Here is a 19,270-nt window from a genome sequence, read left to right as displayed (position 1 = left end):
TGCACCCTATCTCAATGGTGCTCTGGGACTGACCAAGGAGAGACCTGGAGCAGCAGTGTACCTTAGTTCTGTGTACAGGCCCCACAAGCAAAACCCAGATGTTCAGTGTCAAGCTTGATCACCAGCCAGCACACACAACTTAGCACCAATGCATTCATACAAGTCATACCCAAGTGCAATGCATCCATGCAGCCAGTGGAATAGATGAGCATGCAATGCCAGGGGGACAACTGCTAGACAGCATAACTCTTTTGTGGAAAGCATGAGCACCTAATGGAGAATGCTGCGCCAGTCATACATGAGAAAAATGTACATCATGCTTGATCCACACCCAAAGAGATGCTCCAGTGATGTTTTGGTGGCAACAATGGCTAAAGGTCAATGCCCTAGTCTGAACATTAGGATCAGGAGCTAACCGGACAATCGTGTCCCAAATTAGTGAGTCTGCATAAGAGATAGCATACATTTGGACACTCAAAACATCATTTGCATAAGAGGTGCTGCAGATCAGCCATCCAGGCCATACACAACTGCTCAAGGCACTTGTTGTGTTGGTTAAACTGCAACCACAGCGCCACCACCACCACCACCACCACATGGGTTTGATGACCAAAATTCTGCATAAGTAACTGACAAAGCTCGTTAAGAGATTTTCTCAGGCTTGGAGCAGAGCTTAAAATTCTGGACAACTTCATAGAAACCCACATTGCTGGACAAGAAGGCTGCCTTATCAATAGCCTTATCAACTAGATAAATGATACCCCTTATGTGTAAGTGCAGCAAGAAGTGGGGGAAGGTAATTCTCCCACCTTTTCATAGTCTCACTGAAACCAGAAAAAATAATCGGGGCAGTGAAGAAAAATGCCCAGTGTGTGCCTGGTCCCCTCCAGCTAGGCAAGGATGTGAACCAATTCTGTGTTCTGGTCTGTCAGTGTCAGCTGCAGCTGAAAAGCTGAGCCCACATTGTGGCCCAGTGTTACACTATGAAAAGGGGGTGTAAATTACAACATGAAATTTTTAAGAATGTCCTTCATCGCCACTTTGGTATCGGCACAGGCATGATAACGTTGCTCCTCTACACTGACTGTGTAGTTGCTTCATGGGACTATGGTGGCTTGATAATAGCTGGGCAGCACAGCCCCCTTGAGAGAAAATGAACTTATGATGAGAGTCCATACATCGGAAGCCAAACATCCAAACCCACATAGTGATGTGCACAGCAATAAAATCGGCAAGCGGATATTGTGGGCAGCTTAAAACTAAGCATAGGTCATGAGAACACACACACACACTCTCACACTGTAACTAAAATTCCTACCTTTGAAGTTCTTAAAAACTGATACTGAGAGGCAAAATTCAGTTGGCACATAGGGTTACCCTCCCACTACTAACCCTTAATGATTTGATGCAAAGCATGCTGGGTTTCAGGCCACTGTGTGCTGCTAGTATATACTATGTATGTCCATTGATCATTATTGACAATGTGGCCATCATTAGAAAATGGATAATATGTAGATTTTTTGATAAAATAGTTGTGGAAAAGTTTTAAATTCTTAGTTTTTATATGTGACTGTTAACACAGTTCTTATGATTTCAACTGTTTGTTTTTGTAGTTTCATTTCCTACATAAAACTCTGAGTTCAAGTGAACAACAGCATACTCAGCCTCCTCGGCCTGCAACAACAAGAATTCAACAAGAAATTGATGAGGCAGTACAGAGGGAGAGAGAACTGAAAGAAGCAAATGGAATTCAGACATCTGATGAAAATATTGTACATAAGGTAAGTCATTGATGTCCTAAATGTAATGTTTAATTGAATGTAATGGGGTATGCTTTTGGAACATACGGACAAATGGCTCTCTGATGGAGGTGCATGGTGGTGGTGCATATGATGCAGACAGCTAGTCTATTGCCAGAACTCTCTATTAATGATCATACATGAACACAGAGCAGTGCATCTGTGACAGAGAGACAGACAGTAGGCATGGGCGAGGCTCCTGGGATCTGAGCACGCTGGGAGTATGAGATGGGATGGTGAAGCAAAGTGATGCAGCCAGTAGCCAGGGCTAAACTAGTGGCCCCGACAGAACTACCCAGATATGTAGCTGATGAACACAGAACTGCAAGCTGTAGAGCAGCAGTGGGTGGCAGTGGTTCTCCCTGAGTGTGGAACTGGCTGGAACTTGCTGCATGGTTCGGACCATGAGGTGGCACCAGGTTTCTGACTGCTGGAGCTCAGGCAGTCAGATGGTGGTTGTTGGTTCGTGGCCCAGAGAAACTGGGAGTGGCTGCGTCATGTTAGACGACATCTGGCACCAGCTGCGCATCATACTACAGCCCAACTGTACCGATGGTGACAGGCTGTACCAGGGGTTTTAAATACTGATGCCCCAGCTGAGTTTACAGAAGAGCAGTGTTTCTGTGTTGGAAATCTCTGGAGCAGAGGCTGATGACCAGGGTTCATCTGTTGTGTGTCAATGTGTCAAACTGCAGAAGCTTCTTGAAGACTGTTCCACTTCTAGGTAGTTGGCACATGGGAGTGATGGTACAGAAGTAGAGGCTTATGCTGAATTGCTGCATTGGTAGGGGCACTGTTTGGCCTACTATCTGTGACTGTGGTCTGATTACAGTCCTGGGCTGCTTTCCATGCCACTAAAATTCTATACTGCTACATTTCTTCCTGTCATAGATTAATCTGGATACTGGATTACTGCTTAAGAGTTGGGCAGCAACACCCTGCACTTTACATTCTACTGCAACTGCATGAATTCAGAGCAAACACTTCTTGCTTAATTTTCCCCTTTGTGTGGCCTCTTTCCATTTTAATATCATACGGTATACATGATCTGACTCTTGCAACTCTCAAACATGATGTGTCAGGGCCCCTTGTTTTGTTTTCACTCCTTTACTCACTCAATGAGACCTAGTCACTGATTCTGACATGACTGCTATGGGCCTGCAGTTTAAAGAAAGATAAAGGTGGGATTTTGGCAACTCTACATCTCAGGTGACATACACAACATTTATGAGAGTTATGCTAATTCCTGTGTAGTGTTAAGTTAGTGGTGGTGTTCGGTGCAATAAATTTTCATGTCATCAAGCAGATGGTCCATCATTAAGTGACTATTTTGTGCTGATATCATCTGATTCAGGGAAGCAAGAAGGGTCAGGTATAGCATGCCATTGAAGTAGGTTAGGTTTTTCATGGGCGTAGTCTTGAAAGATGGGTTTTGCAGTTACATAATGAGCAGTTTGTGTTAAGTGTTGTTGTTCCAGTGATGGTGGCAGGTAACTGGAAAAATGTCCTAAGAAATTGCATCACATAGCATTTATCAACAATCCCTGCTCATGCAGTTATATTTGCTGCACACTGCTGAAATAGCCTTGTTTGTAGCAGATGCAAACTACAACTACTGGTTAGGGTGTACTCACATGACTTGAGGACTGTGTGTGTTCATTTTGTGGGGGACAAACAGTGAGTAGCCCAACTTGGCATTGTAGCTATTCCATGGTGGAGAGTAGTACTTTCTCAAATTCCTTGTTTTCTTCACTGACTAAAGCGACCTAGGAAACATCCCTTATGAAATATCTTTAAAGTTAAAGGCCAAAGGTGTGTAACATGAACACACCATCACTCATTTACTGCCAACCTGTTGGCTTTAAAAGTCTGCATGACTGCCTCTACACAAACCATGTATTTAACAAACAACAAACTTTCTGCACCATGTAACATCATTGATTCCCTTCTAAACTAAATTGGACACCCTAAGGTTCCACTAACACTCCACAGAAAATTTCACCCAAAATTTCCCATAACCTATTAACTAAACAAGAATGTCTCCTTCGAGCCTGTCTCATGAAAGAAATAGACACATTACCAGAATATACACTCACAAATATCCCTAATAACTAATTAGCAAACACAAAAAATTAGCTCACAAACCGCGTCATGGTTTTACGGCATTAGGAGTGTCAGGATGACTATTAGTACATCCTGCGTCACATGCTTAAATTTACCTTTCCCCCCTTGTATTTTCTCCAATCGCTTCCCTTCCCCATTCAGAAGGAGCTGCTGTTAAATACGGCAGTGCTTCCAGTACAACATGAAATAAATTAGTTCTTACTACATGGACAATTGGGCTTTGGGTTGGGCATTGCAGTTTGACATTAACTGGGGACATAATCTCAATTATCTGGTAAGGTGCCTGGTATTGCAAAATTAGCTTTTTAGTTTTTTCTTTCAGCATGTAGGTGTTAGATAACATTACTCACTGCCCAGTGTGGTACATAACCAATTTAGCTTTTTGTTGTGGGGTGCCTTCATGCCATTCTTAAGACTTCATATTCATCTTTCTAATCTGTTGCCACGTACTTCTTAATTTTGTAGCAAAATTTTGTGTGAAGTATACATCTTCACCTAGGGTAGGTGGCATAATTTGAAAGGGAATGGGGTCTTTTGGCTAAAAACCACCTCATAGGGGATAAAGCCCATGTTTTTGTACACTTTCCAAGTTACAAGCTGTCACTACAAATTATGGTAAAGTGTTCAAATCATTGTGACTACTTTTCATGAAATTACTTAACATTTTTCCCCTACTGTCCTGTGAACTCTCTGTTCAGCCATTCACTTGCAGGCGTAGTGCACTAATTTGTAACATCTTATAGTGTAAATAATAAGTGTAATTCAGAATGAGATTTTCACTCTGCAGCAGTGTGTGTGCTGATACGAAACTTCCTGTCAGATTAAAACTGTGTGCCGGACTGAGACTCAAACTCGGGACCTTTGCCTTTCGTGGGCAAGTGCTCTACCATCTGAGCTACCCAAGCACGACTTGTGCCCCATCCTCACAGCTTTACCCTGCCAGTTGAGAAATAAATGCTTTTGCTTTTGGCAGTGTTAAAGATAAGCCACTGAGTGGAAGGAAGAAGACATGAGAAGAAACGTGCCTGAGTCTCTACTTTGATTAAACAGTCTCCTGTGAAGCCAACACACAATATGCTTTAAATTTGGTATACCAAGGACAAAAATGTGAGATCATATCAAAGGACATTATAGTCAGACCTTTATGACTGAAGTTCGTAAGAGTTATCGGACACAGACTGGAATGAGTGTGTTTCAGCGTGCCAAGTTTTGTTAACTCAATTTCAAAATGCAGTGAACTATGCCATGGTTATGTTTTCAAGTGAATGTGCCATTTATCACAGCTCACACAATAGAAATATTGTCGTTTGAGCCAAAGAGAATCTTCATTACATGGTCAAGTTACAAAGAAAGCTGCCTCACATAATGATATGGGCAGCGATGACTTCACAACTTATGCTTGGACCATACATTTTTCCAGGAACTGTGAATGGCACAGATTATTTACACGTGTTCCAAATGTTGTTCATACCTCAGCTTGAGGAAAGGGGCCTCACAGAATGCATATGGTTGCAGTAAGGCTGAGTGCCTCCTCACTATGCTCCTGCAGTGCACAATTTCCTAAGTGAGCTTTTTTTATGACGGTTGATAAGTTGTGGTGCATCAACACCACCAGGTTCCTTGAAATGGCCACCAAAATGTCCTGACATCACCACACCTTACAACTCATTATTGTGAGTCATTAAGGTGCATGTATCTGCATGTTGCTATGCTACCAATGAACTGCACAATGCTGTTGAAGATGCATTTCACACTGTAACCCCAGACATGTGTAAAAATATGTCAAGAAATGTGTTAACAACATGGTGGGGAACCTACTGATATATTGGGCACTTAATACTAAAGTACATAGTTGCGCTAAAACAAATCAAATCAATTAGCATTTGATACTAGGGGTACAGGGCTTCTCACCCACCCTGAGCTTTGTGCTGTTCTTCTGTGGTGACTCCATACATTCTACAGCACAGCATCTAAGTCTGTCAGTGTACCAGTGATACTTCCTTGAACATTGCACAACCTCAAAACCAAATTCACTTAGCCATGAGTTGGAGGTCTGTCTCGAAATTCATTTCAGTGCAATACCTCAAGATCTGCTTCAGTGTGGAGCCTCGTGAACCTATTACCTCTTCTTTAACAAAGGCATAACTTCTGCAAATTTTGGGATGTGTTCTCTATAAAATTGCAATCCTGAGATATTACTGTAATTTCTTCATTTGTGCTATACACTGGGAAATCATTTACAGCTTGTATCAGCTGTGAGTTAGTCGTGCACCGTCTTGGCTGATGATATGGCCTGAATAGCAGACTTCCTGTAATACAAAGTGGCGTGTTTCTAAGATAAGGGTCTGTCGTGCCACACACAAGCACTCAGACCTCTTGTAGATGCACCTTATACTCCTGGATGTGTTGGACAATACAGTGTCATCTCGGTAGACTAAGCATTGTTTTGGTTTCAGATTCTGTAGTACTCCATCTAACAAGCGTTGGAAAGTTGCATTTTTCAAACCAAATGGCATCTGATGATACTGGTAGTGATCAAATGGAACTGAAAACGCTGTTTCAGGTCAATCCTCCAGTGCTACCTCTAATTGGTGGTACGCCCCCCCCCCTCCCCCCCACCAAATCCATGGTGATAAAATAATGGCATTGCACCAGATTGTCTAAGGTCTCTGTAATGTTTGGCATGGGCTATTCATTAGTTATTGCTTGTTGTTTAGATATTTACAGTCACCTGATAAGCCTTCTTACCACCTGTTATGAGAAGCACTGACTAAACACTGGTGCTTTCTTTAATAATTATATCCTAGTGCTGTTTCTTGTACACAAGCAGCTCATTTGTTGTGGAATTCCATGCTGCAATAGTCATGTAGCAGGCATTGTCCATGCAGGTTAAATAATTCTGCAAATTTCTCCAATAATCTCTTCATTTCCACTTTATCACATCCATTTAGATAAGACACCTTTCCCCTTAGTGCAGTTAAATCAACAGACTGCCCTGGGTAAAACTGGCCACAGCACACTGCAAGGCCCAGACCATAAGGCAGTAGCACACTGCCTGAGCTCAGGCAGTCAGATGGCAGTAAGATGGCTAGTGTAGTTGCATCGGCTGTGCTTCATGGTAAGGCCCAGATGTACTGATGGTGATGGCCTCTCTCTCTCTCTGTCTCTCTCTCTCTCTCTCTCTCTCTCTCTCTCTCTCTCTCTCTCTCTCTGTGTCCCTCTCTCTCTATTAATAGTTACATATTTTCATAACAACATTTAATATCTTCATGATTATTAACAACTGCTGTGGTGTAGTTTTCTCCCTTTCATCTTCAGAGTAACCTAATTGCATAATGTTGTTTACCTGTGCCTGCTTGTGTGGGTGTCCCCCACAGATACTTAGTTCAGAGCAATTTGTTGGAGGGAAGTTCAGTAACTGCATGTATTTTGAAAGGGTAAGAAATGAAATTTAGCCAAGTCAATAGTTAAGTCTCTGAGAGGAGATCAAAGCAATGGCCAAATTCAAAAATTTATACACTCTGAAATAATTTTCTCAGTGAAATCTGTCATCAAATCAATGTTTAATTCTTCCATAACCTTTCCCTAAAAGAATAAAGTGGATGGCGGAAACTTGAAGCCATTAAAGATAATAGAGTGGCCAGTTTCAGTCCAGTGTTATGCTACATCTGTTACCAGTTTTAAGAACTAGATGTTCCATCAGGATATGGTTACAAAGGTACTCGGCAGAAGTTCTTGCTAACACAGTGTTCTCAGTTTTCTCTAAAAATGTCCAGCTTTTTGCTTTCTAATTTAGTGCATTATCATTGAAGTTAAGGTTTGAAATAACTTCCTGATCTGAACAGAATAGTTGCAGAATAAGATATCTAATTTTTTATTTCAGAGATCTCAAACACCTGATGCTGTCAACAGTTCCACAGAAGAGAGAGAGAGTGATCCAAATAGTTTCTCCTCTTCGAACAATCTTTCAGATTCACTAAATGATGGAGAACCCTCAGCACAAGCTGTTCCAACAAAGAGATCTCAGTCATCAAGTCCATCACTTAATAATTCTCCATTTGCAAGCCCAACACACAGGTTCTCATCTGGTGGTGGACAGAAAGGATTGATGCAGAGGTTTTATGCATCACATGGAAGGATGAGAATTTATACTGCTCCAAGGAATACTGTACCTGTTGTTGTTTCTCCTCCTTCTGTTTCACCTGTACATAACCAGCCTCCAATTCAAAGGAAGATCATTGACATCAATAGTGGGAATGATTCACAGGTATGTAGTGTGTTACTGAATTAATTAGTAATATTTGTAGAACTTACCAATCAAATGAGCTTTTTTCCTTTGTATTCTACACACACCATAAATTTCTGAAAAAAATATAGTGCATTTGTAAATATACTTGCAAATGTGCCCATTTGCCACTCATTGCCATCTCCATGGTGAAGAGCAATGTAATGCTTATTGTTTTTATTATGGATTTTCCATTGTTTGCTAATTGCAAATCAGTTGTACAGGAAATAGTGTCCTAGTTTTATTGCCACACAACTGAAGTGTGTGTTTCATTATGTTTACTTGATACTATGCAACATGGTACCTGAGCCATTGGTTTTTAGACTCCGTACATATTTGCTGAGAAATGTAACATTGTTGTTGAAACAATGACCTTACATTCCAGGCAAAGGGAACTCAAATCTCTATCTTGCCATCCATGTGTAGGTTTTTCATGGTTCCTCTAAACTAATGCAAATGCCAAGATGGTCTCTTTCAAAATAGGAAAGCCAATTTCATTACCAGTTACCATGTCTAATCGGAGCATCATTTGAGATACTAAACCATAATATTCACTTGTTTCTTTGCTATGTAGATCATTGGACTTCCAGCTGTACATGTCATGACATTTAAGGTGTGATCAAAAAGTTTCTATTTGAAAAACCACACTGTTCAGAATAGGTATGCCAATCACGCAAAATCACAATGAGCATTGAGGCAATCGTCTCAACAATGCATCAGGTTAAAAATACCTGTTTGGTATAACATCGTGTCCTGCTGCATGAAGTAGTTCTTAACTGGCTGTTCTACATCCTCATCTGACAGAAATTTTCAATGGATTAAGGACTTTTTTAAGGGACCAAAGGCATGATAATCACGTGAGCAAGAGATCAGGACTATAGGGCAGGTTCTAGTGTCTCCCACATGAGTTTGTGTAATTTCTGCATTACATTTCCTATATGGGGACATCCGTTATTACGAACTTGGTGCACCATTCCACAATGGTAGTTTTTTTTATAGACATGCTGCGCCATACACATTCTTCATTCTCCAGTGGATGTCTTCCAGTTTTTGTCCTTCAGCAACCAAGGAAAGAATAACAGCATGTTGTTCCTGTTAACATGAATTTGGTAATATGGCCATAGTTCACATTTCCACATTTACTGCACACAGACGCATTGGAAAGACAGGAATGCCACACTAATACTTTGTCATATGTGGGTGCTTATATACCCACATCAGAGTCATGTTACATTGTGTACATGCTGCAGCAAAATACTCAAATGGAAAGTTTTGATCGTCCCTCATAGTAGCAAATTATAGAGGGGAGAGAGTAATTTTTATACTGACACATTTCATATAAGAAGCATTTTGTACAGGATTCAGATGAAGACCTGGTAAAGACTCCAGTGAGATAGGGCTACCAATCAGCTGAAGAGAAGATACAAGCAGAGTAACAAGAGATGCAAAAACGTGAAGAAGAATTGAGGTAGGTCTTATAAATTTACAATCATTTGTAATGCAGTTATCTGATTTTTGGTAAATTGTTTCCTAACATGTATTATATCATCTTGGAAGGATGCTGAGAGCAAAACTACTTGCTCAGTCACAGCCAAATCTTTTGAGCATTGGTAGTATTGAGGAAGAAGGAATTAATCATATCAATGGTGATGGAGGGAAACAGACTTTGCAGAGTGCACAGTCTATTCCAAACCTCTTAGATTCTGATGATTCATTGGATGTTTCACAGGATCCGGCTTCACAAAAGGTGAGAACTGGCATTCAGTTATGAATTAAGAGGAATATCTACGCAACATTAGCTTAATAATTCCAATTGCAGGTTTTCAAATTTTAGTTGGAGTAGACATTAGTCTACTATAACATTCATGTTTCTGCTAAATAGACATTCCATTGTGAAATGAAATACTTTCCAAGGATCATAAAGATGGCTAAGAGGTTAATTTTTTTAACTTATAGACAGAGAAATGTAAAACACTCACAGAAGCATAAACACACTTGCAAAATTATAAGTATTTTCCAGTTAAGCATGTGAGCTTTTTATACAGATACTGGCTGTACGCCCGTGCTTAACAGTGGATAAAGAAGGGCGTTTGCATACTGTCACTTTTTAGGGTTCCGTACCTCACTTAGTAAAAACAGAACTGTTACAGGATCACTTTGTAAAGAAATGTTTTCCTAGTGAAGAAGTCAAATATAAATGAAACGTAATGAAACAAACAAAGCATTTTTTAAAGTCTTTAACACACAAAGTGAAATCAGTAAATCTGTATACCCTAGCCAAGTAAATTCACTGTTATGAAACTTCCTGGCAGATTAAAACTGTGTGCCCGACCGAGACTAGAACTCGGGACCTTTGCCTTTCGCGGGCAAGTGCTCTACCATCTGAGCTACCGAATCACGACTCAGGCCTGGTCCTCACAGCTTTACTTCTGCCAGTATCTCGTCTCCTACCTTTCGAACTTTACAGAAACTCTCCTGCAGAGTTTGGAAGGTAGGAGACGAGATACTGGCAGAAGTAAGGCTGTGAGGACGGGGTGTGAGTCGTGCTTTGGTAGCTCAGATGGTAGAGCATTTCTCCGCGAAAGGCAAAGGTCCCGAGTTTGAGTCTCGGTCGGGCACACAGTTTTAATCTGCCAGGAAGTTTCATATCAGCGCACACTCTGCTGCACAGTGAAAATCTCATTCTGGAAATTCACTGTTAGTTTGTATTCAGAAAGATAAGATTGTTGTATTTAATTCTGTCACTGATGTAAACTTCTAAAAATACTCCTGTCACTGAGGTAAAAAAACTGATAGCATTATCTATTGGTTCTTTGGATACAACACCATCTCTAAGGCAAATATCTGAGCTACTAACCTGAGAAGACTCCTAAAATTCAAATTACACTATTTTTATCTGCGGTCCAGTTTCGAAATAAATCCTATAGGTTGCCTCCAGCTAGACTAGTTACCTGTGCAAACCACATGAATATTCACCAAGCAGTTTTGGAGAACAGTGAGTAAACAGAGACAGACAACATGATGATTTTACAGTTTTATTATTAGTGTAGATATAAATATTTGATAAGTAGCTGAGATAGCTATTGAATAATAAAACATCTATATATCTTTTAAACAGGAATAGTAGCATGTTGACACATGCTAAACCAGTGTACCAATAACATCTGATATGATGTAGTTGCTTATAAAACAATAAATTATTAGCTCTACAGACTATACTCGAAGTATATCAAATAAAGTACAACACAGAAGACTGTAAGAAAATTGCCAGTACAAGCTATAAAATATTTTTTAAAAAACTGGTACTGTGAGAGACATCAGAACCATAATACTTCCATATTATACAAACCACACAACAATAAAGATTCTAAGGACAAAATACACAGCAGAGTGCAGAAATTGTTAGACTATACTAAGAGGGTCGTTCAATAAGTAATGCCCCACATTTTATTCTCGGAACATATTTATTGTTGAGAGTCAGAATATGGTGACATGGTAAACAGGTCTTGTCCATGTCCTATTTTTCTACATTGTCTCCATCACGTCCTATGGCCATATCTCAATGTTGTGGAAGAGCATGTATTACCCACCGGTTAAAGCTCTTGTCCTGTAGGCATAGCCATGTTTTCACTGCATAGATGACCCTTTCATCATCTTCAAAGTGTTTTCCCCCATAGAGAATCTTTAAGCAGCCCAAAGAGATGGAAGTCTGAGGGTATCAGGTCTGGACTGTAGGGTGGATGTCTGGAGCAGTGGCTGTGACAGGACGTCCTGAGCCTGGTTGATCATGGAGCTCTGTTTCTGCATTTCCTGAGGTTTTAACTTCCTTTATCCATTGCCCAACTGTACTACTATCAACTGCAGCACCACCATACACTGCACACAAACATTTATGGATGTTCACCATGGTTTCTTTTTCTGAACACAAGAATCCAATAACAGCATGCTGATTGTAATGTGAGTTGCATGTAGACGCCAAATTGACACTGTACTATGGCTCTGACATCTGCAAGAATGGTTTGAAACTTCAACAGCACACAGAACAAACATCAAATGTGAAGCACCAACAAGGACATTTGTCTATGTATTTATTTGTTGAATGTATTTAAAGTGCCTTACAAAATTTTAATAACAGATAAAATGTCATACAGAGAGCGAAGGATTCAAATTGTTGGTAACACATTTATTGTCTTGACCCAACAAATTTGAATACCCAGTAGAATAAATGGACTTGGATGGCTGATAGTGGCAGAACCTGTAAAGTGCTGCAGTTTTCCAAGAAAATGCCACCCTGAAGTTCCTCAAATGTATGCTTCAACAATAGTTCTTGCTGCAGATGAGATAAATATGACCACATGGCCATAAACTCATGTCTTATCTTCACTTCAGTTGTGTATAGTTGCCATTGTACCTAACTCTAGATTTACTTTACTACATTGTCACATCATCTTGGTTTCTCTCTCAGTAACTCTTCAGTCTGTTGGCATGTTGTTCACTTGTCCATCTTGTGTTACCATTGTGAACATCCAGCCAAGGACAGCAGACATTTGTTTCTGTTGATTCTACCAGTCAGATTCTGCCACCTCATGACTACAGCATCATTTAAACACACATTTTAACCATACTGTCAAGAATCTCTCTCTTGTTGAATGTTTAAGGTGACACATTACTGACAAAATTCAGATTTACCTGGATATTTAAAATTAAATCAGTAGAAAACTAGATTATTCCTGAGCTATTATAATAAAATTTTGTAACTAAGCAAGTAAGGAAAAGTAATGCAAATAATGAAAATCAGCAAGAGAATTAAAACTGAACAGATATTGTGAATTTTTTTATTTTTATCTTTCTTCAAACATCAATAATTGTACATTACATTAAGATACGACAGAATAACTCATTGGTCCCATACAGTGGATTCACATAAGGCCTCTCCACCATCAAGGCTTCAGAGTATGTTGTACAAAAATACATAGTTAGATGGTTGTTGTTTCATGTGTGGTGGTGATATGCGGAATAAAGTGAATGTACTGATACCACAAAATGCAACCACTTTATTAAATGTGATTGATCATAAGACAAGAGTCATGGGTGTTGATATGCACACTCCAAAATGAAACAGACAAAGACCAAGAATAAAAAGATGGGGCTGAGTGACACACCTGGTCAGTATAAATTGATGATGGGCAACTGAAACAAGGAATCCACAGATGAACAAAGACCAAAGCAGTAGATTTATCTATCATATCCTTTAAAGGTACAGCTTCCACACAACGCAATGTCCTGTCAGTTGCGGAGAAAATATATCGGAACAAATTTGACTCAAGTAGTGGACCAACTGGGTCCAAATGGACACATTCAAGTCAGTCTTAGCATGTCATATTTTCCCTATTGCAGAAAACTGTGGTGTCCTAGCCGTTGCATTGGCAAACAAGAGGTGTGCATAAACTGTCTGCAGTCCACTTAAACACCTGACCACAAAAAGCCCTCAGTCACTAATTTTGTGGTGGGATGAATACCAGGATGTGATAAGTTATGCAGACCATCAAAGATTGCCCTGCTGAATTTGGCAGGGACAGAGAATGTGATTTGCCTTTAAAGGTGTCACACCACAGGAGTAAGTTGGTATGGGGGATTTGGACAAGTTTGGGCAGAAATTGTGGCAGTTCAGACAAACAGTGCTGAACTCTATGAACATTGATGGAAATATGCCCATGCGGCACCATGTAATTCAATTTGGACGTGTTGTCAAATTTGGCACCATTGGTAGGCAATCACTTCGAAAATAAGCTGGAAATATTAGTGTGTGAGCTTGTCAGCCAGGTTCCACAAGGTGAAAGAATCTGGTTTGTCACCTCTATAATCAGTGCTGAAACACAATTTGAATCATGAGGGGTGTGGTCACAATGATGTATTTGTGCATAAAAATTTGATGCATGCCCAGGAACATCTGTTTGTATCAGTGTTCTTTCTTCATCTTCCATAAAGAAGTCAATAATATCCAAGGATAGTAACAGAACTGTGATGCACGATCCACATGTCCTTGTACACATTTGGGAGGAGAATGTTTTAATCAACCTCACTTGTAGTTTCATACTTTCATTGTTCCATATTGTTCAACATATCCCACAACCCACAAGAAACCAAACGAAACCAAACCAGTATAGGTGAAAGGTCTCAATAACTTTTGTTGTGTGTCAGTGTTCATTGTTTGGTGTAAGGTAACACTGTGCATTTCCTGAGTCCACAGAAATTGATTGTTGTCATAGGTCACCAGTGTGGGCTTTTCCATTGTGGTGAGTGTATGTAACAAGATACATGTACTGATTTCATAAAATGTAACCTCTTTAACCTGATGACATTGCTATTTTGAGTGAAAGTGAAGAAGAATTACATGATCTTCTGAATGGGATGAACAGTGTAAAGAGAATGGATTGAGAGTAAATTGAAGATGAAGGTAATGAGAAGTAGTAGAAATGAGAACAGCAAGAAAGTTAACATCAGGATTGATGGTCACAAAGCAGATAAAGTTAAGGAATTCTGCTACCTAGGCAGTAAAATAACCAATGCTAGACAGAGCAAGGAGGAAATCAAAAGCAGACTAGCAATGGCAAAAAGGTCATACCTGGCCAAGAGACGTCTACTAATATCAAATATCAGCCTTAATTTGAGAAAGTAAGTTCTGAGAATGTATGTCTCGAGTACAGCATTGTATGGTAGTGAAACATGGACTGTGGGGAGAACTGGAACAGAAGAGAATTGTAGCATTTGAGATGTGGTGCTACATACTGATGTTGAAAATTAGGTGGACTGATAAGGTCAGGAATGAGGTGATTATGCACAGAATCGGAGAGGAAAGGGACATGTGGAAAACACTGAGAAGAAGGGACAGGATGATCAGACATCTGTTAAGACATGAGGGGATGACTTCCATAGTACTCAAGGGAGCTGTAGAGGTCAAAAACTGTAGAGGAAGACAGAGACTGGAATACATCCAGCAAATAATTGAGGACATGCATTGCAAGTGCTACTCAAAGATGAAAAGGTTAGCACAGGAGAGGAATTCGTGGTGGGCTGCATCAAACCAGTCAGAAGACAGAGGACAAAAAACCTCTTCATTAAAAAAAGAACGATCACAAGATATGAGACACATGTGTTAACACAGACAATACAAAGTGAACTAGACATAGGTAGAGACTTCAAGAAGGCATTATGTGTGTGTGTAATGTTCTTGGGACTCGATTTTGCTTGCTCATGTCACCTTCTGCAGGTCAATATCATCACATGACCATAGTGAACCAACAGAAAGCTTTTTATGCAGTATTTCACACCATAACACTTGAAAAGTTCCAAGATTATGAGCTATGTGAGAATCCTCTTGAAGGAAAATTTAACTTTTTAAGCTTATTTACCATTGTTGGTGTGAACCCCTTTTGTTACATACATAACTAAGGGGAAGAGGTATTACACAAAGATGAGCTTGGAGGCAAGATACTGAGAGACTTGATTTGATTGATTCAATTTAACCAGAGAGGTAAAACAGCTGAACATAACCCCATTTATCAGCAATGTCATTTGTGTGTGACCCTGTTGGCTAGGTTCCACAAGTTGACACAAATGTGGTTCCTAGCCTCCAGATGTCCACACTGAAACTGAGGTTATTGTACAATCTCTCCCCCTGTCATACTAGGAAAGCTAACTAATAGCCTTAAGTAGTAGGATGATTCCCTTTACTTTCTCTGTTAGCTGCAATTTCTTCAGGAATTAGACATGTCCAAAAAAACAGATACCATACACACAATTGTAGTATCTAAGCCTTGATGGTACTTCATGATATCTTCAGAGTGGATGCACCCTAGGTCCAATCTCTTGCAGGAATCATGTAAGATGCCATGAGCAAAGAGGGTAATGGGCAGGGAGCACTACAGAATGAGTGTGCAACAATTTGGGAATTTGGGTTGGACATGAAGCATGCTCAAATAGCCAGAGTGGTTAAGGCAAGTGCTGGCATAAAGCAGAAAATCCAGGTTTGGGTCCTGTTGTAGCACAGATTTTCACTTGTCACAGAATTATTTCAATGCCCTAATGCAGCTGAAATTGGTACTTCTTTTTCAACATGCAAACATTCTGTATCTTTTGCTCTCCAGTACTTCACATTGAAAGATTAAATGTCACTTCTTTCTCTATATCTACATCCGTACTCTACAAACCACTGTAAGGTGTACCACTGCTAGTCATTTCCTTTCCTGTTCCATTTGCAAATACAGTGTGAGAAAAACAAATGTCTATATACTTCCATACAAGCCCCAATCTCTTGAATCCTATCTTCCCAGGGGCACTCCTGACAATACCCTTGTCTCTGATAAACTCTCACTGTTGGGAACAAAATACCAGATTCTGCTCATTGAGAAGCCTTAGAGCCATTCACATTCCCGGGAACCTATTCCATATACTTGTACATTCAGTAAAAGTTGGCAGTATGGCACCATATAATATGCTTCACAGAAATCTAGGAGTATGGAATTTGCCTGTTACCATTCATCCGTGCTTCACAGAATTTCCTAAGAGAAAAGAGTGAGCCGAGTTTCACACAAGCGATGCTTCCTAAACCATGCTGATTTATGGACAGAAACTCTGCCCTCTCGAGAAAATGTATTGTATTTGAACTAAGAATATGTTCAAAGATTCTGCAGCAAAATGATGTTAGGGATATTGGTCTGTAATATTGTGGGTCTGTTCTTCTGCCCTTGTTATACACAGGGGACACCTTTGCTTTTCTTCCAGTATCTTGCTACCTTGCACTGGGCAAGAGATTCAAGAAAAATGCAAGCTAAGTAAGGGGCCGATTCTGTAAAGTACTCTTTGAAAGACCAAAATGGGATTTCATCAAGACCTGACAACTTATTTGCTTGAGCCTGTGCGATGGTCAAATGATAGTCTGTTTGTACAATTCTCCTATGTGAATGATTTCTTAAATGTGAAATTTAAAAGTTTGGCTTTACTTTTGCTATCTTCTATTACCATACCAGACTGGTCAATATGTGACTGGATAGAAGTCTCAGACCCACTTAGTGATACCCTTTGTGTGCAGGTGTTTCTTGAGGTTCCTATGCCCACTCATTAGATCTACAAGTTAAATCTGCCTCTTGTTAACCCCACAATTACAGAAATTTTCTTAGAACATAGTTCTGGCATCATTGGCTTGCCACAATTTTGTTTTTGGATTGTAGTCAAATATTTTGCATGCTGTCTTGTGATTCAATTACATAGTATTAAATTTTACCACTGAAGTAGTGATGGGTAGGACAGGTTCTGGTCCAACAAATGGTCATTTCCCCTGTGGCGGCAAACCTATTAGCTTGCACATTACTACTAACTCCTGAGTGATAAGAGACTGACAGCAGGTTTTCACTCTGCAAAATATATTTGATCTCATTGCAGGGGTTGATAGGGATTTCAGAGCAACTTGGCTGTATGAATGAATGCAGATGCTATGATCCTCGTAACACCTACATAGATACTTCTCTGCACATACTCTAATTGTGAATATTTCCCCTGGAATACTGTTGCTAGCTTCCCTGGATAGATTGTGCTTTCTATTTGAGGCTGCACCCTGTGTACACTGCTTCCAGCAACCTCGTCTGTTTTTCACCAGTCAGTAAACCAGACTGTCATCTGAACAGTACTGTGGTTATTTCTTACACTGCTCCTACTTCCTATGGTTAGAAAGATTTACTGAAGCCACTGGAAGTTGTTACATAGTGAGCATGCATTTTCTCTGTCATTCTTATGTTTACCACATTCATTATATAAGTGTGGAATTCTGGAAATCCTACAGATTTCCAGTTTCTTAACGTACACGCTCCTGCTGCTGCCTCCATTGTAAGCCAAAGATGTAATGGGGGTGTGTCCAGCATGGGAGTGCTGTTAATTCAACCCAATAAATCTATGCAGTCCAGCCGTGCACCTTCTCGTGCTCCTTAGCAGCTGTCTTCTGGCACGGATCGTGTCACAGCTTAGGTTGGGCAAGTGCTTTAGTTCTGTACCATTTGTGCCATCTAGTTCATTTTATTACATAAACCAGATGACTAGAGAAGGAGTACTTATTCCCCTTATTCAGAAAGGATCTACTATTGTATGGACTCAGTCCCTCCAGATAAAAGTAGGACAACTCATGATGGCGACACAGCAAAAAGAATTTCACAGAGATCTGAAAGACCTAAGTTGACACAAGGCTGTGGAGTAGGTGACTGTAATAATTCAAAGGAACCAAGTCGCAACAGTTGTTAATATCTCTGAATTGTCAGCCTAATAGGTCATGGTTCAAAAATACTGATGCTAATTATTTACAGAAGAATGGACAAACTGGTAGAGGCCAACCTTAGGGAAGAGAAGTTTGGGTTCTGAAGAAATGAACATGCAATACAATACAGACTGCACTATGTATCTTAAATGAGACACTGTAGAAAGACAAACCTACATTTCTAGCACTTGGAGATTTAGAGAAAGATTCTTACTGTGTTGGTTGGAATACACTCTTCAAAATTCTGAAGGTAGTAGGAATAAAATACGGGGAGCAGAAGGTTAACAGAAACTTGTAGGAAAATGAGGATAATTTCAAGAGTTGGGAGTTCAGAGGGACGTAGTAGATCAAATAACTCGTACATACTAGTTGACTTCCAATGTTTTCTTTTATTTAGCTTTATAATCAGTCAGTGAGTCAAGGCATACTTCCTGAAAGACTAAAATATGCTGTAATAATATGGATTTATAAAAGTGGAGATAAGCAATTAATTTCCAAGTCAACCCTCTTTCTTGTATTTTTTTGAGAACAAATTGGGAGGGTAGCTTGTCAGAACACTGAACCACTTTCCTGATAACCTTGGAATTACTGTCCCTTATGGCTTTTGCAAATGATTTCCTGCAGAGAAACAAACACATGATCTCATAAGTTCAGGTCTGGTAGTAGTAAAAATAAAAATTACCCTTTTGGCATGTTCTGTGATTGTGCCAAGAAGTTAGATTATGTGGATCATTTGTCTGTAATTTGTAAAAGTCTATT

At 39.9% G+C, this 19,270-nt stretch overlaps 1 protein-coding gene across 1 annotated transcript in view; it reads left to right on the top strand.

Annotated features, from left to right (window-relative positions):
• Positions 1 to 9,605, top strand: part of LOC126470796 (uncharacterized) — a 58,863-nt gene extending 49,258 nt beyond the window's left edge. Inside the window, exons 2-4 of the mRNA XM_050098807.1 lie at positions 1,614 to 1,781; positions 7,807 to 8,190; positions 9,567 to 9,605. Coding sequence (XP_049954764.1) covers positions 1,614 to 1,781; positions 7,807 to 8,190; positions 9,567 to 9,605 — 591 coding nt within the window. The remainder of the gene's footprint in view (positions 1 to 1,613; positions 1,782 to 7,806; positions 8,191 to 9,566) is intronic.
• The last annotated feature ends 9,665 nt before the right edge of the window (positions 9,606 to 19,270 follow it).

The sequence above is a fragment of the Schistocerca serialis genome, chromosome 3 (genome assembly GCF_023864345.2).
Source record: "Schistocerca serialis cubense isolate TAMUIC-IGC-003099 chromosome 3, iqSchSeri2.2, whole genome shotgun sequence".
In the NCBI taxonomy this organism is placed as follows: domain Eukaryota; kingdom Metazoa; phylum Arthropoda; class Insecta; order Orthoptera; family Acrididae; genus Schistocerca; species Schistocerca serialis.
The sequence above is the reverse complement of the archived record's forward strand: the minus strand, read 5'-3'. Positions and strand labels throughout refer to the sequence as shown.